Below are 25,611 nucleotides of genomic sequence, written 5' to 3' on the forward strand. Positions count from 1 at the left end.
AATAGTACCCTAAAAACAAAATACTGAGTGACTCAGATAATCTGAGCAGTTTGGGCTGACTCACATGTTTTAGAAGAAGGTGTCATCAAATCACTTATTCTGTCAATGTTTTTCCCTTTGTTCCACCTGGTAGTGCCAAGCAAATCCTGAAAGGCAGTGACTTTTCAAAGAAGACTTTCCAAACCACCAGAAAAAAATTTAAGGGTTTGAATATATAGGCATTTAGCATGTTTGAGTAATACTAACATAAGAAACACAAGTCACAGATGTAACTATGGAACATGCAGGAAATGCGAATCTTGAACAAAGCCCTGACAAGGTAAGAATGGAAAAACCAAGACTGGGCTTGTTTATCCAGGATGGAAGTAAAGAGCCTTCTTACCCCAGCACTGCCTGCATGATGCTTCCTGGCAGATATTTTAAATCAATAAATGTTATTGGTATTTGTGCTAGGTGTAAAGGACATACAAATATAGAAACCTTGGCCTCTGTCATAGAAAGGCTGACAGCCTATCAGGGAAACTGACACAGGAACTATTAAGTGGAACAGTTTGGTATATTCCAGTACATCTAAGAGCAACATCTGGGGGAAGCACAGAATAGTCATCTTACACCATTAGGACTGAGACATCCTCGCCGAGGAGGTGACATTTGGCGAGGCTTTAAAGGATGAATTAAAGTTCTAAATATCAACAGAATAGGAAAAGCATTTCAACCAGAGTTGAGGACCACATAAGGAAGAAAGATACTGGACTACAGATATTGGGTTAGATTCAAAGAATGGCTAATACTAATCCAGTCTAGCCCAGAATTGAGGAAATAGAAAAAGAGAAGATGGGGATATGGGATACAAAGATGTGTCAGGTCAGTGTAGCTCTCTTGGTGTGTTTTGCATAATCTGTGTCTTGGAATTATCCAGGTCTCAAGAATACATCTTACCTGGAAATTGCTATTCTTCTAAACCTGTAACGTGGTTTCTTGGCAGGGCCAATTTGGGTGATGCATAACAATATTCTAAGAAAAGCTTGCAGTCTTCTCTATACCATGCCCTGACCTCCTTTCCATTCTTTTACATTCTTATGTTGCTTATGGTGCTAAGAGCTTACAGTGCCAAATCTTTGATAGACATCTGCTGAAAAATATAATAGTGAATTATATACACATACACATGCATACACTTAAATCCAATTGAAAAAACTTTCCTTGCTTTATGAACATTCAAATTTAAGGGATGTTTTGCAACTCTTAAAATATGTTCATGTGAATGTTGCCAGGAACATACAAATAGAAAATAGATTTCTTTGACCCTCTGTTGTTTTCCCACAGGATTGAAAAAACGTACAAGGAAAGCCTTTGGAATACGGAAGAAAGAAAAGGACACTGATTCTACGTAAGTCCTTTAAAAGTGCCTCCTCACAGAAGCTATTTGCATAAGAGATGCTGCTGTCATTGTCACTTAGAGTACACAGAGTTTTCTTGGATATTGTGTACTATTCTCTTCCTGAGTAAACTAGCTATTCACCACAAAGATAAAGACTTTCCATCACATGTTTAATTTTTCATCATGTGTTATTATTTTATAACCTGATAACCACACTTCCCAGAAGTCCTGGAAGGCAGGAAGTGTTATTGTTACTTTTATGGGGACTAAAAGTATTTGTTTCCACCTCTAGGGTCGCCCTGAGTAATGAAATGAAGAAGCAAACTCCTGTTTAGGTAGGTTAGGCCTGGCCAGAAACAGAAATTAGTCTAGATAACATTCCAAAGCTTTACTTGAGATGCCAAGATTTTGTACAAGCAGAACTGTAAATCCACCAGCAGAATTCACAGGAATGATAGGCTATTTGGCTGCAAATAAGAAACCAGTGCCAGAAACAACCCTGTGAATACTTTTACATGTTTAAATGATCACACCCAAGGTAATCATTTGCTGACAGACACTGATAAACCCATCTTGAAAATGTCCAATGATGTAACAGCTTTATTCCATTTATTTGACCATCTTAAATTCTCCTTTAGAGCATTTACCTCAGACACAAAATCTCAGGTGCCTCTTTGAGCCAGGCAGATAGCTTATGCATGGGAAGTAAGATGGCCAGGAACTCAGGATTCCAGCCAGACCAGTGTGAGGAGAGCACCACTACCCTGCAGCATTGTGGCCGTGTAAAACTGAAGACCCATGTGTGGTCTGCTGTATATCAGAATAATGAGCCCATGAAACCCATCATTTGGCTAGAATCCATGAAAGAAAGTTAGAAAATGGGAAAATCAATAGTTGTTTGGGCACAGGTGAAAATAAGGTTACATTTATTTATCACCTTTAGGTTTTCTTTCTTTACAGTTTTATCATGCATAAATTTTATCACAGAATGCTGTCCATTGTCCTCCAAGATTTTATAATTCATGGGATAAAATATATACCACACAAACTGAAGTATCTTTCATATAACAAAATGAGATAACATTTGAAATGACTAGTATGCTACTTAGTAAATGCTCAGTAAATGGCAGCAACCACTACTCTGATTATTACTAATATAAATATGAGGTAAGTTCCTTATGAGCAATTAAAAATGGAACTCATGGGCATTTAAGAGTGGGGAAGCTCATATTTGGACACATGATCACTGAAAGCTTCAGGAGGGAGGAGCTCTGAGTATGACCTTCAAGATGAGAACAGGCATTTCATGCAAAAGGAACAACAGCCAAAGCAACGAGGTGGAAAAGTCAACTGGCATTTGGGACAAGATAAATAGGGCAGTTGGCCTACCTGTCGGCTACAGGTAAAGGTGATAGTTGGAGGCAAGTCTGGAAAGGAGATCAGGGCCAGATAGGAAGTGCCAGGCTATGGTGTCTGGATTCCTTCTGTAGGCAGTGGGCAACCTTGAAGCCTTGAAGGTTTTTAAGCCAGAGAGTATAAAGGATTCTATGGAAATAAAAGCTATTTTTTAATCTAGATATCAAATATTAAGTTACCTATTCTTACATTTTATGGTGCTTTTCCTTTCTGTAAATATTTCATGGAAATTACATTTACTCTAGTCTTGTAAGTTGTTCTAAACAATTTAATTAGGAATTTTTTTCTTTGAGGACCACATAATTACTATTGTCTCTTAAGAAATTGCTATTTTCTAAACAACCTCTAGGACAGGCGATGGGGCTCTGCTTCCAGCACTCCCAGCATTCCCACAGCCCTGCGAATATACCTTTCCTTTCCTTGGCCTCACCTTACACGAGATGGAATCTAATTTCCCAAAAGAGCCAGATACTATACCAGTCAACCTGTCAGCAACATCTGTTGTCACCTGCAATGTGCCATGGGTTGTGTGGGACATCATTAGACACATCCCTGGAAAACATCATTAGCAGAAACCAAATCTATTTTTCTTTGAAGATGGTGTCTGTAACTGACTGCACATTATCTTTGGTTTATGAAGAAAATTAAAAAGGGAAAAGAGGTCAAACAACCTCTCCAGAGCAGGCTGAGCTAATTTGCATGTGGCCAAAGCACTGTTCTTCCATCCATTTCTAAAGGTATGAAATTAAAGAATTTTTCCTCACAGCTTTGGTAGATGCCCAATATCTCTCTGAAGTACTTTGATGAGACATTTGCTTGTAGAATCCCAAGCATGTCTTCTTATCATTGGAGCACCCCAAAATACTTATGTGATAGCAAATTAGCCATAAATTGGTTCCACTGGCAGTGATGGTCCAAGGACCGACAGTTTAGCATAAGCAAGCCTTTGCTTTTCGTGAGCCCCTAATATCTAATTGGGTCATATATCATTCTTGCAAAACGCTGGCCAAAGGCTCTTGGGATTTGCTGTCTCTTCAGCTTTAGGTAATGCTTATGTTGGTCTGCTATCATTGAATCTTTGTTGATACAAACAAACTGTTTTCAGGGCTGTTGCAACTCCCTCGGGGTTGTAAAGCCACCTGCTGGTGTATGGCCAGCCCCAACTTCAGCTGATTGAACCTTCTTAGATACAGAGTGGGGTTAGGACCAGAGCTCCCTGATTTAATCATCATTACAGTTCCTGGTGAGAGAGGAAAGGAGAGAGCCTGTGCTAAATGGCAGGCCCTGTGCAGGGTGTATTGTATGCACTGATATCCCCTTTAATCCTCACAGTAATTCAATAAGGTTAGAAGTCATATCTCAGTTTTAAGAGATGAGAACTCAGTGCCAAAAGGGATTAAGTAACTTGCTGAAGGCTACCCAGAAAATAAGACTTGAAACTAGCATTCTAGTCCAGAATCAAGTGCCTGGGCTTTTATCACCCAGAAGAAAAAGAATGGATGGGCAAAATTATAATCAAGGCCAATAGGAGGGTAACAGAGAAAAGGCAATAGTTGTAAAAGGTAACTGCACTATTTAAAACCAAGGCAAAGGGTTCATGGTAGATGATTAGTTTTAAAATAAAAGTCAGTAAATATAATGGGCCTGGTATTAAAATTTTTTAAAGTCATTTAAAAATAAAATATGAAATTTCATAAGAAGGGTCAGGAAGTGAATTGAGAACACATGCCCAAATGTCTGAAGCTGCTAAGATCTCTCTACTCCCCATCCTAGGTCATATTATAGAGCAATTTTATTCTAGATGACATTTAATGAGTATTTACTACATTCTAGGCACTGTTTCATGCTCTTCACTTAATATTAAGTCATTGGATCCTCTAATTTCCTATGGGGTATATGTGTATGCTGTTATCACGGCCATCTGGTAGATGAGGAAACTAAGACCCAAAGGAGTGAAGTGACTTGCCCAAGGTTATGCAGCTAGGAAATCTAGGTTGATCGAGCCCAGGCGGTCTGGCCCTAGAGCCAGTGTTCTTGACTGCCACGCTTACTGCTACCACACTAGGAAGCACCAGCCCCATTTCCATCAGTGGATAACACAAAGGATCAGAAGAAGATACCAGTGCTGCTATATACAGTTACATTTTTTCTGATTAGAATTTTTGAAATGCTACCCCTATAGCTTCAATATGCATGAGATCAAGTGGCCTCTCGTGTATGATCCCCCATAGATATGCCCATGTAGCTGGACCAGTAGTGGGCAGCACCACAGCCAGGTTGTCTTCTCTACATCTCCAGAGATTGTCTTCTCTACATCTATTACTTGCCGCCCCCAAAGACATCCCCACAAGTGCCTTTGGATATATCCTATGCAAAAGTTGATACGATCACCTCTTTCTCAATTCCTTTAGCAGAAGCTAAAGTTCTAGTAAGAAATGCTCAAGTTTTGCAGTATATAGTTCTGAAAAAAATGTTTTTGATGAGTGTGAGTTGGTACCTTTCGTCTGTGCTTTCCTATGAACCTGAGCTTATTGCGGCCATGATAACTCACTGGATTTACTTGCCTGTCTCATTTTCTCTATAATGAGCATGTCTTCGTTATTTTAATCCCCAGATCCTAGCCTAGTACCTGACCCATTATAAGCTCTCACTATTTATTCAATGAATTATAACTTTTATCAGCTAAGACTCTCCTATCCTTTTGTTTTAGATGAAATTTCTTTAAACTAACTAATTCCCATAACCAGGGAATGTCCAAAGATCCTAAGATTTCTGTGAACTCCCATGGTCTTTCAGTATCAGTGTCCTCTCTGCTTCTAGCCCCTGTATCCACATGGACACAGAACATGAAAAATGATGCACCTCCATCAAGCGTTTTGCAATCCAAGTAAACATATTCTGCTAATTTAGAAGAGGGTGTTGGTGGGGAAGGGGAGTCTCATCTTGGAGCCCAGATGTCCCACTAATTTCTGCATTTCTCTCTCTGCCCCCACCCTATGAAGTAATAAGTAATTTCATTGGCTGGTCCCACCTCCTAAAGAACAGTTCCAACTACACCAAACTCCTCAAGATTTCACAGTCCACCTCAAGTACTTAAGGTGTCCTTCCAAATAATGCAGTTCCCCATCTAAGCGTAATTTGGTCTCTATGTTTATAGGATAACTTTTTCTGACTCCTTACAGAGTGAATTAAAAGAGGACATTATAAAGATACAATGACTACCCTCTTGCTTCTCCCTTCCTCTGGCTCCTTCAGTTCAGGTTTTCAAAATAACAATAATACCTCCCTTCCTCTATTGCTACAAAGTCGAATGTGGCTGAAGTGGACAGTTTTGTGTTCCTAGTGAAGAGGCATCATGTCAGAGAAAAAAAATGATAGCCAACATTTTTGAATACTTACTGTGTATCAGGAACTAATATAAGTTCTTTATATACATTATTTTATTTAAACTGGCTTACAGAGTTTAGGTGATGTGTTCAGAGTCACAGAACTAATAAGTTGTGGAGCAAGGACACATATTCATCCTATTCTAAAGCCCTTACTTCTGAGCACTATGGCATACATAGTGCCACCATGGATAAACTGCCCTGTAGTCATTAGAATGAGCCCTTAGGAAACATTGTCCTCCCTTTCCTGCTTCCCTATAATCAAAGAAGCAGTAAATAGAGAAATGTGGAAGAAAATATAGATTTTCAAAGTAAGTTTAACAATACCATAGTAGTTCCTTCTTATGGGGGAAATTTAAGACCACTCACAGGGGAGAAGATGAGAGAGAGCGCAAATTGGTTTACATTCCTTGTGGTAGTTTTAAATGGAGCCATCTAGACCGGGACAGACCTTATTGAGCTCTCCTCTTAAAAAGGGACCAAAACTGCTGCAGCAACTTGTGCCTTTTGGCCTTCAGGTTCTAATGAGAATCTCCCTCCCTCCCACACATACACACATACATACATACATACTCCCCGCACTCACATACCACCTGACCAATTTGTTTTGATTTAGTTTGCATTAGACAGGTTTACTGGGGTGGGAAGGCAGGAGAGGGGAAGAAGGGTGGCTAATGTTTCTTCTTGTTATGCTTTAGTCTATGTAGCAAGAATGATTTATTTTCCTAATAGCTACAAATTTCTTTTTGTTACAGAGGTTCACCGGATAGAGATGGAATTGTAAGTATTTAAATGATCATTTTTAGAAGGTTTGCACTTCAATATATGCTATGTTTAAATTTCTTTAAGCCCCATTTCTTTTTTTTCTGTAGGGAAAAAAATAGCTTAAATGATTTTTCAGACCTCTCACAATTTTCTGTAATAATTGCATGGGACATCATCAGCCAGTCTTGGTCAAGTTAAACTTATTTATTGCATTCACCTAAAACCCTGCCACAGATTAGGCAAGCAAACTAGTCATCAGTATGGTGGCCCAGACAGTTCTTACAGAGGCTGCTACCATCAACTGTTATTTCATTTCCAATTTAGTGATATAAAAGCTCATTATGTGAGAATGCTTTTCTCTAACAGAGGCCACAAAGTCATAATGGAGCAGAAATCCAGTAAAATTGAAAGAAACTTTCCCTCTTTTGTAGTTGAGCTGCAGATACATTTTCTATATTAAATTCACAAGTAGGGAATGGCCTTGAAACCACTTACGCCTGAATTTACAGCCTGAAGGAGGAAAATGCGTCCACTGGGTTTAGATTTAATAGTAACTCAGACTCCTTGCTGGTTGCCAGGTTTCTTGATTTTTAAAGAAGTCTGTGGTGCCTTGGCTTGGATTTATCTGAGTTGTGCTTATGGGAGTCTACACCCACTTCTAAAATGACTTCCTCCAGATCTAAATCAGATGCCTATTCAGAAGGTTCAAAAGAACAGCTGTTACTAGAAAAAGAAAACAGACTTACATTAGGCTCATTGGGCTGGAGTGGGAACTAAAATAAACCTGGTGGTTAAAATTAAAAACAAAAAAACACCCTTTATAATATTATACCTACATTGGGGTGTTAATTGCAGCTATAGCAGGAATTTTTCTCCCACACTTGATTCAAGGTTCTTAGCTTTGGGGTGCCTTTTGCATTCATGTAGTTCTTGCCATGAAATGTTAAGAAAATAGACTGAAATTTACCAGACATTGGGTAACACTATAATCAAGGCTCTATTCAGCAGGGGAAAAAAAAGACCCAGAAGACTCAGCTTCTCCTCACCTCTTGCTTCTGGCTCAGAGCCCTCTCGTTAACTCTGTCTCAGGTACTCTCTCTCTGCTACGGTGTCTTCTCTTTGCTTCTGTCTGGGTCCTCTCCCTCGGTTCTCTTGTCTCTCCATTCTGACCTCTGCAAGGCTCTGTTAGCTGTTCTCTGCTTTCTCTCCCTGCTGCTCCCAGGCTGAATTGCTATTTCTTGCTTCTTTCCTTCTGCCACCCTCAGTCTTGTCCTTTTTTCTTTATCTAAAGCCCCTCCCAACCACCCACTCATTGTCTGTGAGGCCCTGTGGCTACCTCAGTGTTCTCTGCTCTTCTAGGGACCACCAGTTTAAATCTCTGGTAGACTATGCACCCAGGTGCCTGGGACAGCGCTGACATAGAGCGGGCAACTCTGAGCACATGCTGCACCAATGATCCCAGCCTTGGTACTGTGGACGTGTTCACTCTAGCTCGGGGCTTGTAACCGAAATTCTCCGAGTTCTATACCACCACCATTCCAAGTCGTATAAACTTACTTATTAGTACTTGTGCCTTCTTTGTTTCTTAATTGGAAATACCATAAACACCCCTGATTATGATTATTAGGAAAGGGGAATTATTTAATTTCAATTTCTCAGGAAATAATGCAGACCCATTTGAAAAAAGGCTACATTCAAAATAAATGCATGTTCTCTGAAACAGAATGTGCAGCTTCATAGGTAATTGTAAATTATTTTATCCAGATGCTAGTTGTACTGTTTGGAAATGTTCCCCAAGTTTCCTCCACTAACTGTGCTCACCAAATTTGAAAACTCCCTATCATACCATTGCCACAGGGGTCCAAGTTTCTGTTTTCATTCAGTCCTTGCAGACCTCAACCTGATTTTCTCTCAAATTCAGATTTATTCCTTTAAGACCTTGTGTCTGTGGACCCAGTCCACTTTTATATGGCTGATTTAGCTTCCAAATCATTGTCTTTTGGATGTCTGATGTTGAAATTTATGGTTTCACTGATGTAGTTCTACAAACTATAGGTGGCGGTACACCCACTTAATACTTATAAATGACTTTGTCAACACAGGGCTACACAATAGGCTTAATATCCTTAAACTTACTTCAGTTTCTCAAAATCCAATGAAGCCCATCTCTGGTGACAGTGCTTTTGAGGTTGAGTCTACAGAGGCTTCGTGGCAGGTTCCATGTTGGAAGGTGGGCTTGCCTTGCTTCCCACGCAGCTGAATGTACCTGTCCCCTGCAGAACTGTCTGTCATGGTGTCTGAAATGTCAGGCAGCTCTGTGTTATAGTGTGTTCTAACCCAGAGACAAACTCTAACCATGCAGGATACACTTTAACTTACACCTACACAGAGCCTGGGGGCATCATCTCTGCTCATTTTGAGCAGGTGTGCAGGAAAGGCCCAGATTTGGAGCTGTCAACTGTGTGTACTCTGTATATTAATGACCCTCAGGAAGGCTTTGGTCCAGGGTAAAGTATGGTGGAGCTAGATTTTCATACTTTGTTTAGAAATGCCACTATTTTTATTCAGCCTTAGTATGTCCTGGTGTCTGTTCTTCACCTGTAAGTGAAGTGCTGGCTGAATGAGTACTAGATCCCCACAGTCCCTAGTGCCTGGGATGCTCCTTCCTCCTCCTTTCCTCTCCTTCTGACCTAGCTACACTGGCCTGCTGAATAGAGCCTCATTATGGGCCCCAAAGTCCACTCTTTCTTAAAGAACCCTGCCAAGATTGGTAGGCCCTACAATTTGGCCTAGAAACTGTTTCTTCTATGGTATGTTTGCTGACTCCATGTGATTCTTTATATGTGTCTTGAAGAACAAACAGATCCTTTAACAACTTTTTCTACATGAAAACAATCAATTCCAGCAGCCCAGCCCACATGAACCACCCTACAATAACAAAGCAGAGTGTGCGCGTGATGGAGGAAAAAAAGTGTCGGTAAGGAAACAGATTATAGTTTAAAATTTCCAAGGGGTTGTAGAAACAGTGAGTAAAATCCCAATTTGAAACTTGAAAAAAAGAGTAGCATTTCTTTACTCCACTTAAAAAGAGTCTTTTTTAGTTATGTCCAAATTATTTTTTGAATATGTGGGGCCAATTTTTAAATCAACCATGTAGACTCTGTATACTGATGTCTGAATATACTTCTTAAAGAGTGACCAGGCATAAAACATGTGTGTTTCCTTTATCTGAGACGAAGGAAAGGTCTTCAGATTTTTAAAAAAATCTGTTTATAAGAAATCATTGGCTCTCATATAAGCATGACATACCAGTTGAGTAATCATTTGTTAGGAAGAGCATTATCTCAGTATCATTAGGAATTTAGCAGGACCTTGGCTTATGGGAACAGTGTACTTGACCAAAGGATGTTGAATCAGGGATGCTGATCTCAGCCCAGGCTATGCAACAACTATAGCAGTATTGTTCGATACGGTAGCCACATGTGGCTATTCAAAATTCAGTTTCTCAGTCACAGTGCCACATTTCAAGTATTCCATGCCACTTGTGGCTAGTGGCTACCATATTGGACAGCACACTTAGAGAACATTTCCATCTTCACAGGCAGTTCTAATGGACAGTGCTATTCTATAGTATTGTTTGCAAAGTAAGTCAGGTCTACCTCAGTGGCAAAAAGATAATATTTAGACAGTACATCCTGTGTCTTTAACACTCTCACCCAAGGATCACTATGGGGCCATGAGCTGACCTAAGAAAATAGGAGCACTCTCAGTGGAAACTGAGAACTTTGATGAATGTATAATTAAACACTATTGTTACTACATTTATTGATTTAGCCCATTATATTATCTGAGAACAGATAATAAGCCTAACCAAAGTAAAATACCTTTTAAAACAAGATTAACATTGCTGTGAGCCTCAGTTATCTTTAAATAACTGTCATATACTCAAGTAACAAAAGTTACTTATGCAAGTATAGAATTTTGGAAAACACACAAAAGAAAAAGTAAGATAACTTATCATTCCAACTCCAAGGGAAAAATCGCTCCTTACATGTTGGTGCATAGGCATTATTACTTGTACTATTAAGCCAAGTTTTTAAATGATATGTCCCCACTTCACTTATCTCTTCCTTGATTTTTTAAAGTTTTCCAATTGAAAATCAATAGAGCCATTGCCTTCACTATTACCATGATGAGCTGCACTTGCTTAAGTGGTTAAACCAGGAGAACTGTTTGTTTCTTGGGGTTTACCAAAAGAATTTTAGCCAGACTCTGGCTACCTTTAACTTGATAATTTCCACTTGTGAAACCAAATGTATTTATAAGAATTCACTAGCGTGAATGAGGCCAAATTGCCAATTCCTCTAATAAAGCTCCGTGTGTGTGTGTGTGTGTTGAATATCTGCCCAAAGGAATGTATTGTTATGATATGTTGTTTGTGTAGTATTTGTGTTTAAAATGGTCCTATTTTAAAAGAAATTTTTTTATAGGTTTTGCTTACTATTTACCTCAAGCTTCCATTGGTTTCCATGGAAACTGGGAAATTTTCACTTAGCCAGATCTAGAAAATTCAGGAACTTTTTATCCATAATGTTGGATATATGGTGTTAGGAAAAAATACACATACACACTTGTACACACACACATTTATTCATCTAAACATATCAACTATGCTTTTGAAGGGCACTGGTGATAGAGGTGAAATTATCATAGAGGCAAACTGTAGAACTGAAAATTTTGAACTCAGTAATTTACCTAATCTCATTGTTTTTTAGGTAATAATCCTTTGTGTTGAAGAATTGTTTAATAACTGAAAGGTCCATCAATGGTAGTACTATACTAATCACAAAATTTACGAGTTTAGTTCTTTGGGATCAACTTAGTTCATTTGAGTCCCATTATTATATGTTAAGCTTTTGTATTAAATTTGTTATATGTGCTTTCTAAGAAGGATTTGGAAAATTTTGCAAAGAAGACATTAAAAAAGAAAGCAAACATGACAAAAACAAAAGAGTAACCATGTCCATTCCCTATAGGAGAGATTTTTATTATTAGCTGGCACATTATTTAATGAATCATGTCCTCAGCAATAGCTTTATCACTTATACAGGTGAGGAGTTAACGTGACAGGTTTTTAGAACCACCTTTGCTCAAAGTAGAAAGAATATCAGTGAAGCACTAATTCAGTGAAGACGATTATGTGGACAAGTTAAAATGATGTAGTCTGAGTCTGTAATCTATTTTAGGAGCAGGAAAAAAGAAGAAGGGCATAGGGCCCATTTTCCTGGGTTCTGGTCTGTGGAAACATTGGCAGAGTTCTTGCATTTGTAAATTCTAGTGCAGGGGTAGTACATAAGGAAGAGAAAACACTTGAACATATTATCTATTCCTTATGCACTGTTCACCCTTACTAAGCTATTGCTGTTTATTAGAATGCCCAGGCAACATTCAGTAAGTATTAATCAATGATGATGGTTACTGCATTACTTCTAATTTGGTTTTCTAGTGGTCCTACATGCAAACATGAAAAGCTTACTTCTCCTGCCTGTTTGTCAAATTGAGTGTTAGCTGTTCACATTGTGGTTCAAGTAACCTTCATTTGTGATTGCAAAATTAGATGTCCTGTCTTCAAGCCTCATGTGTCACCATTTAATATGTGTTGGTCTGAGGTGTGCTTGTGCTCAGTGACATGCCATTGCTCTATGTGCTAAATACTGGAATGCTGTTGAATGAACCCTCCATTACCAACTTGATTTGTGTTTTTGTCCTTTGCTCACAAAAAGTAGAGAATCCTAGTAATTTCTCTTTGGATGAGGCCACATCATTGCTCAAGTGCTTGTGGCCCTATATCATGGTTGTTCTAGGGGTCAAAATAGAACTTTAAGATAATCCATTCATATTGCAAAGATGAGTGTTCATGGAGACCTAGGACACATGGATGACAGAAATCCATGATTAATGCTATGATTCTGTTTTAATAATTTGTTAAGAAAAAACACTTGTAAAGAATATTGACACTATTTTTAATACCTAGGAGCTGAATTAACTAATTTGGAGCTGATTTCCTTTATAGTCTATCAAGAGGTTGGTTAGAAAAAAATTGAGTCAGTATTAGAAAAGCTAAAAGATTAGTTAATGACTTAGATAAATACTCTTTGGATATGTTGGAACTAATTGTATATGAGAGCAACATGGAAGTCAAAATGTTTCCATTTAAATATATATATATTTTTATCCCCTGAGGGTATAGAGGATTTAATTATAATGTAGGCACTTTTAATTCTTTAGTAATTGAATAAAATTTGAACAGCTAGTAGTTAATATTCTATGCTTAGGTATCCTACAGTCTTTTGTGAAATAAGTATGTAAGCTGTATTAGGCAGTGTCACAGCAACTCAAATTTCCATTCAGTTACACCAATGTGACTACTTAATAGGCTGCTCTAATTTGTCTTTCCAGTCCTGGATTTTGATAGCTCTTGCTAAATAAAGAGTTAAATGTTCTTTATTCCTTTTTTGTTTGTTTGTTTCATTCAAATGTTTCTATTCTAAATTTATTTTCAAATTTATTACAGAAGAAAAGCAATGGGGCGCCAAATGGATTTTATGCAGAAATTGATTGGGAAAGATATGTGAGTATCAGAAGATGGCTTTTTCTTTATTAAGTATTTCAAAATTTGAAAATGATTTCAAGTATTCTTATATTTAAAAGAGACATAGAAATAAATGAAACACGCCATGTCATCAGGAAGTACCTAGCACGAATTAACATCGTACAGAGTTGGAGAGCACTATAGGCTGTTAGATGTGGGTTCAAGACCTAGTGCCTCCACAGGTCAGCTGTGTGTGGCTTTGGGATAGTTATTTGCAGGCCAGCAAAAATTAAGTCAATAGCTACTTGATAGCATCATTGCAAGGATTCAATAAACTATTTGCTCATAAATAGTGTTATAAGGGAAGCTATAAGATATTAAGAAAGGGTTATTTTTAAAAATTAATTATTTTTACCTAGAAAGACTCTTGTTATATTTTCTAGGATTCTTAAATATGCATGAATGTGCTACTCTAAGTAAACAAGTATGATAATTAAAATACCAAATTACTCATCAAGTACTACTTACTACCTCCACTTCTAGCACACAAATCCTAAACTCCAGTGCTGTCCCTGCTCAACATGTAAGTGCTTAATTAAAGCATAACTTTCCTCAAATGTGTTTAGTCCTAAAAACTAATAAGGCCACATAGGAATTGCTGTTATAATTGTACATTAGATACAACTTTCTCTAAGTAATAAAGAAGGGTTTTATTCTTAATACGTTATATCATCTTGCTTTGGGCAGGGAGCGGGTAAGAGCAGGGACAGCCTCAGGGAGGATATGACCTGTAAGGAAAACCCTGAAGTATAAGTTGGGGTTTACTGGCTGCACACGTGAGGGAAGAGAATTCCAGGCAGAGAGAATGGCATTTATGAGAACCCCAAAATGGGAAAAAAAACTTGCAGCATTCAAATAATCAAAGTTACCAGTGAGAAGAAGTCCTTGTGGCTAAAGGGGATTAGGGAAGAGAATCTCAAACCTGAGGTGGGAGAGAAGATCCAGAGCCGGGTCACACAGGGACTTGGGGGCTACACGGAGGCACTGGGCTTTCCTTCTGAGTGCTGTGAGAAGCCAGGGATAAGCTTTGAGCAGGGAAATGACCTTAATACACTTGTACTAACAAATAAATAAACCGTTTATTGAGAAACAACAGAGGGAAACAATAAACAAGAAGGTGGCTTTTCCATGCATTTGGACCTTCTCTCCCCATGGTCATGGCACTTTCACTGCTGCAGTGACTCCAAAATCTCTCTCTCCAGCTCTGTTCCCTCTGACTTCCAGGCCTATTCAACTTCCCCTTCCCCTCTAAGGGATCACCTATAGTCTCAAACACCTGGGCACAAGGAGTGATTCTGCCATTTGCTGGGTGGATTCCTTGAGGAATGGCATCTAATTTCTCTTAGTTTCCTTCCTCGTGAATAAAATAAATTTTTCCACATATGATTGTTATGAAGGTTTAGTGAAGTAAAGTGTGGGTCACAGTTCTTACCATATAATAGAAACTTAAAATACGATAACTAATTCTAATCATGCAAACTATCTTTTTTCTTTCCTGTCTTTTTCCTAAAAATGTTAGTTGTCTGCTCTTATAGTTAGTTCAGCCAGGAGTACCAGCAGTCTCCCAGGATTAGAGGGTAGAAATCTTGGCGTTTTCCTGAACCTTCCCTTTCCTTTTTCTCCTGTGATACATCTGTTAACAGGAACTGACAATTTGTCCTTTCAAATGTCCTTGATTCACCCTTTCCCACCACCACCAACTTTGTCCGTATTCTGAGCACACTTATGGGCATAATGCAAGTATTTTGAATTAGTTTTCCTTTCTCCATTTTCTTCTGTGCCCCTAAACACCTTAAGATGCTGCTTTTGGCATGTTCTTCCCTAATTGGGAAGCTGCAGTAGCTATATCAAGTTGGAACCCTTCCCCCAGCATGTTGACCACCATAGTCTTATTTCCCATTGCCTCTCACTGTACAGCTTCCTTTCCAGTCATATCACCTGAATGACATTGTCTGTTTCTGCCTGGGAGGTCTCAATACAAGCTCTTCCTCACCACAGAGTCCCTTCTGTCCTCTCCCTGTATCCCAAGGGGCAAATGCAGATCCCCAGTTCTTTCAAACCTCACTGACTTCCTCTTCAACTCCTGTCACTGATGTCTTGTGTTTTGTATTTTGTTGTTTGATTGGTTTTTTACCTACCAAATACATTTCAGTTTTCCAAAGAAGTAATTTTTATTTTATATCTCTTTATGATGCTTAGCACAGGCCTTGGCTTATGGAAAATGCATGATAAATTCTCTCTGAATGTTTCCTTTCATTGACAGCTGACTCTTAGTTTGTTTTCCCATTAGGAAAACTCCTCACGTATCCTTGAGTAAATATCTACACATGTACTGCTCAGCATTCACTTCCAAAGGTTAAAGCCTCATCTCCAAAATAAGAGACATATTTATATCCTTAAGTAGAATGCTCTAGAAGGAAAATGAGTAATTCCTTGATGATTGGCAGGATAATAATTGGATTATGTGCACTTGTATTTTATAGAACTCACCCGAGCTGGATGAAGAAGGCTACAGCATCAGGCCTGAGGAACCTGGCTATATCCTTTCTTTTTTTATTTTATTTTCATGTTTATTCTTTCTCATGAAACAGAATCATAAATTCAGGTTTCAGAAAGGTGTTGAAATAAGCTAAGCTGCCCAGCCTTGTTGTCCATAATGTTAGAGGTAAATGAACTGTGCAGAGAACAGCCTGATCACTAACGAGCAGGCATTTGCCTTGATCTTTTCATAGAAGAGCAGGAGAGGGGAAGAGATGTGCCGAGAAACAGTTGTGCAAATTGCAGATACTGGGTTGTCTGCAAAAACCTGATGTGACAGTGTCATTTATCAGGGCTGGCACATAGCTGTTACTTGTGTTCTCCCCACAAATCACCTCTGGGCAGAACAGGTCACACTCTGAAGCACTTAAAACTCATCACAAACCGTCCATTAGAATGACTTTCCTCTCTCCATAGAGGGTCCATCGATGTGTGTACTAAGTGTGACACACCAAATGGCCAAATGCAGCAGAAATGTAGGGCATTATAACTATTGCTCCTTGAAATTCACCATCCTTAATCATGTGCCCAGGAAAGGTGAGTAAGTTCTAGCCCTTTCCTGATTTACTCTTTTATTTATTTGTTTTGCTTTGATTTTCTGCCATCTTAAGAATACGTTTGCTCCCACTATGTGCAGTCACTCTTGTCTTATACACATCATTGCCTCCCAGTAGAAAAAAGAGTTATGTATCTTTAACTGTGTTCTACCTACCAAAGGAAAGCACTTTTATTCTTCAAGTGAATCAGAAGAGGAAGAAGAATCGCACAAGAAATTTAATATCAAGATTAAGCCATTGCAATCTAAAGACATTCTTAAGAATGCTGCAACTGTAGATGAACTGAAGGCGTCGATAGGCAACATTGCACTTTCCCCGTCACCAGTGGTGAGTGTTTTTTTTATGTCAAGCTTGGGTGAGATTGGACTGAGAGCTGTGCTCTGCCCATATACATTTAGAACAGGAACTCCTTAAACTGAAGGCTGCATGTGGTCACCATTTTATGAACTCTATAAACCTTAAACAGATCATTCTAGCTTTAGAAAGTTATACTCATTTGATATCTCATTTCTTGTGCTTTTCAAAATGGTAAAAATGCATAGGACCGCATTTTCTTTTTTTACTTACTTTCCTGCAAGCATTTTCAAAAGAAGAAACAAATAATAACATTATCCAGACTTACTTCTGAAGCAATTAAAAACAATATAAAGTTTACATATTTACTAATAATGATTTTTAAAAACATGTCTTAGTTTCCATTTTTATGATATAACACAGAAAACCAAGCAAATTAACTTTTCATAAAAAAATTTATTGTAATGCTTCAAAAAATATATTAACCTAATATTATCTAAACATATATTAGAACTCATAATCATTATATTTTATTATCAAATTGTCTTAAGTACCCTTACCTTTTAGACACCTCAAATACAGATATGCCTTATTTATATTACTCAAATTGGTATTTTTTCCCCACAGTTTATACTTCCTTCCTCCAATTCCTATCTATTAAATTTCTTTTGTTGTTGAATTCTAAGTTCCACAATCACAGTATTTTCTCTGTGGTGTTTGATAAATGCTACAATTGTTTTCTAAAAATAGCTGTGAAGAGCAGCTGAAAGCTCTCAAACTAACAGCTAATATGTTCTTGGCATCTTCTTTAGAGAGATGTGATCTCCCTACAGCATTCCCCCAAAATGAAGTAGTTAATAAATGCTGAACTACTTTTGAGAAGCTTCTGGAAATATCTCAACTAACCTTTCTATAGGAGTTGTAATTATCTATCCTTTGATGGATGACTGCCTGGGATGAATAAAGTCTCTAATGACACCCTCGTCAGTGCTTAGTGCTCATAATGGCCTTTATCACTACTGTTAGTGACAGCAAAAACGATTGCTAATAGTAATCAAACACAGCAAATGATGTTTCAGGTCATTTTAAATCATATGCTCACTTGTTAACTTAAGATATCTTCCAGAAAAGGGAGGCATGAAGTACATTAGTTTTCTTTTCCTGCTGTATGGAAGATACAGATTTTAAACTCACATATTGGTCTGTAATACTCACATATTGGCCGGTAATACTAGTGATTTTTAGTAATGGGAGCATTTTAAATGCACACATTTTCACTTTTCAGTTGACATCTTTCAAATCATTTCTCACTTACTGGATCTTTTTTTATTGTAAAATTTTATTTAAGTGCCTGAAACCAGTTTATATCCACTGTTCTGTGGAGTATAATAAACTTACTAGGCATTTGGAAGCTTCCTGGGGTAAGTGTAAAAGGCAAGTTCACAGGATTAAATGAACAAATTTACATGAAAGTAAACTTACTAGAAGAGCCAGACACGTGGTAGATATTTGCTGAAAGCTAGTTGAATCTAAGAAAGAAAAAATGCCCTTTTATCAGAAAGAATATGTATACCCAAGGCATCTGCTAAATATTCCTCCTAGCAGAAATGCTGCTGAGGATTCAGCAAGAAGAGTTGCTACCTCCTCTGAGCTCTCCAAACACCTATTTTAAAGGCGCTATATCGGCATGATGTGGTTAAGACTTTGACAAAAAGATGTTAGGGAAAGCAGTGTAAAAATAAAATGGAGATGCTCATAAAAAGTAATCACAGGGTTAGGCTGTTTCTGATTGCCAGCAACACCACAAACCAAAAGACCCCCGGGTCCCCCTACCACCACCATCCCTGCACCGCCCCCCCCCCACTTGTTCCCTCTAATGTGAGAGCCTGGCTCTGCCATTACTGTGATTTGAGAATATTTGTCCTTTTTATATTTAGTATAGGAGAGTGCACTGTTATTGCTGCTTTAGGAAAAGATAAGCATGTTTCTTCATATACATAAGTATAAAGGGAAATTGCAACTGAAAACATACATGTTCTTGGCTTTAGAATCCTTATTCCCATCTAGAAAGTCCACATGTACCTGTATTTCACATATCCAGTACATTACCTCCAAATCAGATAGGTAGCAGTAACCTTCTGTAATTCAGTTAGTACCGTGATAAAAATGGCAAGTAATTTATACAACATTAGATGTTTCCACTAAAACAATCACAACATTTATATAGCCATAAATTCAGGTATAAAAAGAGAAATAGAGCCTATACCAGTTAATAATATGGCAGAATATTTCATTTAGTCTGTGGTTCTTGTGCTACAGAAGCATCAATCATTACACTAATAGAAATAGAGGAAATTCCTAATGGTAAGCTATTCATGGGTTATGCTGGATTTCTGATTTCTATTTCTTTTCAAGAATTTTAAGATAAACTCACAGGTAAAGGAAATTAATTGCTATTCTTATCATGTTGTAGTTTCCTGGTAAGATACCATGCTGCTAGGGCAAAGACTAAGCATCACCCAGGTTTCAGTTATTGATTTGGCATCTGTACAAGTTAGAATATTGGTAGAGCTGCTTTAATAGAGACCAAAATGGTAATGGCTTAAACAAAATATGTGGTTTATTTTTCTCCCATATAAAAGTCAAAGTTGGTAGACAGTCCAGATAGGTAATGAAGTCCTACTCCAAGGATCATTCAAGAACCAGGGACTTTCTGTATTATTGCTCCACTTTTCTAGGGTGCTGCTGCCTTACCACCATCAATTACCTCCATTTTCCAGCCTTGGGATGGAGGAAATAGAAAATAAAAGGCAACTGGTTTCCTTTAAAGGTTTAACCCAGAAGTTGTGCCCATCACCACCTCTCAGATCCCATTGGAAATACTTTAGTCACATGGCCACATTAGCTGAAAGGGAGTCTGGGAAATGTAGTCTTTGGCTGGATAGATATGTAACAAGCTAAAATTCAGGGTTATGCTGGACAAATGTGTTTTTTAGATATTGGAGATTGGTGTAGACATTGACAGTTTCTGCCACTATGTCTTAAATAATCTCAGACTGCTTTTGAAATTCATGAGGAAATGGAAATATTTTCCCATTTACCTTTAGATTATTCTCAGAATCTAGTAAGTTTTCTTTTAAAAGTTTCTCATCACTAATATCTAAATACCAGTGATGCTGTACTGTAGGCTAGCCAACAGAAAAAGGAACAGAAACAAATTTAATTAAAATACCAACATTTTTGGTTGATAAAGACCCTTCCAAGAGTAATAGTTCTCCTTCCCTCTATCTTACAGAATTTAGTGCTTTTTGAGGCAGGCCGTTTCACTATTGAAATAAAGTTATTAAACCCAAATGCTGTCTCAGTATAACTTTTGTCATTGGTTGTAGCTGTATTCTTTAGAGGATGAACAAAGTACAAAGCCCCTCATTTTCTCAGTGGGTTTAGCATGCAGACTGATTCCAACTCCAAGTTTAAGTTTAATGTGCAGGATGTTTGTTAAGGAGTGACCTTGTTTTCAACACCTATGGGGTAGTGTGGGCAGAGGGAGAAGTTAAACTGAGTTGATCACTCGGGGAGCTCCAGAGCTGGAGTGACCCTTCAGAGTTAGACCTGAGTTTGGCTGAGATGGATAACCTTCATACTGTTACATCAATCAGTACTTTGATATGGGCAGGCAAAGAAAGGGTGTGACCTTGGATCAAGTGACTCTCTGCAGCTGAGACAGATCCTGAAGTGTGAACAATTGAAGGCTGTCATCCAGTAGTGCTCTCAACAGCTGATATGAGAAGCCCTTCTGAAGAGAAATCTACATGGCACATTTTTGTGTCCCCCACAAACCCCCTGTATCTGACATAGAGCCTTTATATATCATCGCCATTCAGTTATGTTTGTGTGTGTGTCAGTGAGTGTGTGAGTGAACAGATATATGGATGGGACCAGGCCAAGGACAGAGCACTGTGGCATGTCACTACCATCTAGTTTTGTACCCATCTATTGATAACAGACTTCAGCCTCCCTCATTCACCATACAATGATTCACCCAACTGGTCCCTCATCCTGGCCACATATTTCCATTTTGTTCAGACTGGTGATGAACAAAACTGAATTTGAGATGCATGGAATTTCTTTGCCAGACCAGAAGCCCCATGAGAGACAGTGGTGGGTTTGGTCTGCCATTTAGTAGGACTATTTCTTTGCGCTGGTACCTAGGATTACCACCTCCTTTTCCAAGTGCTTTGTGGCCATCTGATTAAATAATTTGTTCTAGAATTTGGGGTCAATAGAAAGCAGCTGTATAGTGAAGAAAGAGCATAACACATGGACTCATACAGGCCTGGGTCCCAGGCCTAGGTCTGCTCTGTTCTCTCTGTGTAACCTTAGATAAGCCCCATAACTGTTCTGAGCCTCATATTCCTCTTCCAGAAAGGGAGGACAGTAACAATCCTTATGGAATTTTTGAGCAGATTACTTTCGGTCTCTGACAGAGTCAAATCTTACTTGATTTTTTTGTCCCTGCACTTAGCTTAGCTCAGTGCATGGCACACATTGGACATTCAGATAGCTACTCAATAAATGACCGAATGAACGGAGCATCAGAAGATCTTAGTGCTTGATGCATAATTGGTGCTTTTAAATTGTTCATTTCTTCATTACTAGTTAGGTTTTTCAGAGAAAAAGAACCAACAGGATATATGTATATATGTGTACATATATCAAGAGATTTATTGTAGAAATTGGCTCACACAATTATGGAGGCTGAGCAGTCCCACAGTCTGCTGTCTGCAAACAAGAGTCCCAGGAAAGCTGGTGGTGTGATTCAGTCTGAGTCCAGAAGCCTGAGAACTGGGATGGCTGGTGGTGTAAATCCCAGCCTGGGGACAGAAGATGAGTGGCCCATCTCAAACAGTAAGACAGAAAAAGGAGGCGAATTCCTCCTTTCTCTCTGCCTTTTGTTCTCTTCAGGCCCTTTTTAGATTGGATAATGCTTACCCACATTGGGTATGTACCAATTCAAAGGGTAATTTCATCAGGAAACACCCTCACAGACACACACAGAAATAATGTTTGGTCTGAGTACCCTGTGGCCAGTTAAGTTGACAGATAAAATTAACCATCTTACTAGTTTATATAGAGATTTTTCTTTTATTTAATTTAACTGTTTACCCTTATTGAGAGTTATGGCTTTGCTTCCCCATTTCCCGTCTCCAGTCCTAAAAGCATTTTGTGTTTTCCTGTCCTGGATGATAATACTCATGTCAAAGCTTGAATGCGGTTAGAGTTTGGCTCTCTTGCCCATCTTAGACTTTAATTCTGAGCCAAAGCTGATTGACCTTTCAGATGAACTACTTTTATGTCAGGTTTTTTTTTTGTTTTGTTTGTTTGTTTTGCATACTGGACAGTTGTGATTGATATTTCTTTAAACACAAATAGAAACTTTCTATTTATCTGCTGAAAAAACTGGCATATCGTGGGAAAGATGTTGGAATCTGATAGACCTGAACTCAACTTCTTGCCAACAGTACTGCTTAGAAAAGTTTTCTTAAACCTATTTAAGTGTCAGCATCTTCATGTCTAAAATGGGAATAAACACCGACCTGCCTTACAGGGAGGTTGTTGGGGTGTCATCTCATTCTGCGAGTGCACCGTAAAGATTGTTCATCCTGCTGAGAAGGGCATAGAAACAGAAAGAGGAGTGCTTCTGCCATTTGCTCCCCTCTGTACCGCTCTCCCTACTTTCAGGGAAGAAGCAACCTCCTTTACACCTTCCAAGAATGGCTTTGTTCTTAAAAAGTAAAATTATTTTCTGAAAGGGACGAAATAAAATAATGGTGCAAGACTGAACTATAGGAAACACGCCCTTATAAAAACAAAGTGGGAATTCAGCATATAATTGAATACAGTTCCATTTAAGATAATATGAGAGAGGTGGAAAGAGACACATTTCTTTGTCACAATTTCTCAAACAGCTAGGCTCTGCCTCTTCACTGGGTTGCCTTGGGCAAGTTATAAAACCTATGCCTTGGTTTCTTCATCTATAAATGAAGATAATTGCCATACCTGCTTCATAGGGCTGTTAAGATTGAATGAGTTCATATATATAAAATGCTCATAATAGATGCTACATTCCGGGATTATTTTATTGTTGTTAGAATTATCTACAAAGCCTAAGGGCATATTTGAAAGACTATCAGTAGTAGTGGTAAATCAGGAAAACCAAATAGCCAAAAGTCATTTAGACCCAAGACCAGTAATTACCCTGAGCATGAAACTGGGAAAATTAATAAAAGAACTTTTTTTGTAATGCCTAGGAACTGGTTTGGGAGGTAACGCCAGAAGTACTCATAAATTGTTTTGAGTAACATCAAAATTCCCTGAACAAATATGGAGACTGTATTGAAGGCTAACATTCACAATGGGATCCCACTCACTAAACTTATTTCTTGGAGAATTGACATTGTTTCTCAACCCCCTTTCCTTCAAATCAATTCACCAAATATTTTGTAAGAACCTTAATGTAGCAGACACTGAGAGCTAATAACAGAAACTGGACAGACTTTGTCCAGCCTTCTTACTAACACTGCCTAAAAATTTATCAGAAAACAACATATAATGATGTTTCCTGATTGAATATCTGATCTTCTGTGGTCAACTTTGCCTCTGGCTTCCATTTCAGAGCCTCCTGGCTTCCTCACCCCTCCCAGGCTGTCTGATGGGGACATGCCCATTTCTCCTAGAACCCACAGAGAGCCCTATCTCTGGCATATCTTTAGCCATGTGTTTTGCTCACCAAGCACCTTAAAGCCTGTGACTCCCATAGCTCTTGTGGAAGCGAGAAGAAAAGTGCTATGGCTTAATTCTTGGTGCAATATCCTTTCTTAGGTGCTGCCACTGATTGAATTACTTTTGTTCTTTGGTGAGCCAAGAATCACTGTTCACTTACCTTGAGAAGTTGTCCTTTGTTATAGCAGCTGTGAAAATTAGTGTGCTGACTGTATGTCAGATGCTTCACGTATATTAACTCATTTATTTTCACCACAACCCTATGAGGTAGGGACTATTATTATCATTTTACAGATGAGAAAATTAAGGCATAGGGCTAATTAGCTCGCCCAAGGTGTCACAGCTAATAAGTGAAACTGCTGAGATTTAAACTTGGTCCAATTTCTAAATCAGAACTCTTAACCACTGTATCACACTACTTTTGATAAAAGCTATTGGCTCTCTTTACAGAGGAAAAATAAAAAGCTCATTAGCTCATCTGAAACATTTTACATATAATTTGAGTACTCAGAACCCTTTGAAGATTGTTACTTCGGTGGTGCCTGAAGGGCCCATGATCCCAGCTCCGAAGCCCACCTCCCGAGCTTTCTTCCCAAACTACAGACACTTTTTTTCTGTGGTACTGCGTGTGTCATTCTGTGTGACAAGACAGCAAGGCTGAGCTAACTGGTCACTCAGGCTTCATTGCTACTCTGTCATATGTGATCTCTAGTTTATGAAAATTCTCTCATAATAAGACTTCATGAACCGTTAAGTGTTAAGGAACAAACACCTCATCTTTACATGACTCATATGTTTCCGTTCCCCTGATCAATCAGCAAGCAATTTTTATATCCATGACTCATTTTAATAATGGCTTACATTTTATAAATGCCATCATGATCAGAAAGATGGGATGAGCGGCCACACTATTAGGCAGGCAGAGAGATGATGACCACCCCGCTTTTTAAGAAGAAACTAACTCAGGAAGACGAAGAGGCTGCTGAAGGTTCAAGGGCGAGGACAACAGCAGCCTCCTTTCTGCCAAGTTAAAAACACAGTGTTTTCTCATCTACAAAGTAAGGGTCTGTGATTCAGTTATCTTTAAGATCCCTCTCAGCTTTAGTACTCTGCTGTGTTTTATAGCCTAAGAGGCTCTGTGGGAAGCTGCCTGGTTTAGGAGCAGGTGGGGAATACAGCACGGGGACCAAGGAAGAGAACATTTCCTTGAAGCACATTTTAAAACAGAGAAAACACAGACTTTTGAGTCTGTATCTTATCTGTGTCCATGGAAAGATTTCTTAACGTGGAGCCTTAGATCCTAAATCTGTAAAGTGGGAACAAAAACATCTACCTTCTCAGGATTGCTGTAAAAGTGACATGAGCTAATGTTACAAAATGCCCCGTTCAGGCCCTGTAAGTATCATTTCTCTTTTCAGCTCTGCTTTCCTTGTCCTTAAGAGACTTGTGGGAGGCAGAAAGATAAAAATAGTGAGGGAAGTCTTGTGCAAAGTCAAGGAGAAGAGGGCTGATAGAAATGATGTGAGTAGGTGTCGACCTCTCCTAGCAGGTGTGCTGGTGCCTCCTCCCATCCCCTGTAAAATTCAGTGATACAAGGAATGAATTTCATATGGAGTGAGGAAAGACCAGTTAGCTTAATCTTGTTCCTAGAGATTTGCAATCCATAACGGAGTTATTTAATAAAAAATTGGGGGAGGAGGAGACAGCTTTGAACTAGAGACAGTCTGGTGCTTTTTGCTTATTCCAGGTGGCCCACCCACCCTGCCACCCCCAAATTGGCCTGCCAGAGAGTAAAATCCATGAATCTACTGCTGCTTGGTAACACCACCCCCTTTCCTT

General features: G+C 38.7%; 1 protein-coding gene across 2 annotated transcripts in view; it reads left to right on the forward strand.

Moving 5' to 3' along the window:
- SGIP1 (SH3GL interacting endocytic adaptor 1) overlaps positions 1–25,611 on the forward strand; it is a 169,307-nt gene that overhangs the window by 74,988 nt on the left and 68,708 nt on the right. Inside the window, exons 2-8 of one of the 2 annotated variants that reach the window (XM_081145952.1) lie at positions 1,327–1,390; positions 6,939–6,963; positions 7,954–8,037; positions 9,854–9,925; positions 13,523–13,579; positions 16,084–16,138; positions 16,847–17,022. In XM_081145952.1, the coding sequence (XP_081002078.1) occupies positions 1,327–1,390; positions 6,939–6,963; positions 7,954–8,037; positions 9,854–9,925; positions 13,523–13,579; positions 16,084–16,138; positions 16,847–17,022 (533 nt within the window). The remainder of the gene's footprint in view (positions 1–1,326; positions 1,391–6,938; positions 6,964–7,953; positions 8,038–9,853; positions 9,926–13,522; positions 13,580–16,083; positions 16,139–16,846; positions 17,023–25,611) is intronic. The other variant, XM_081145951.1, reaches the window with a different exon arrangement.

Source organism: Miniopterus schreibersii (assembly GCF_964146895.1).
Source record: "Miniopterus schreibersii genome assembly, chromosome: 8".
Lineage (NCBI taxonomy): Eukaryota > Metazoa > Chordata > Mammalia > Chiroptera > Miniopteridae > Miniopterus > Miniopterus schreibersii.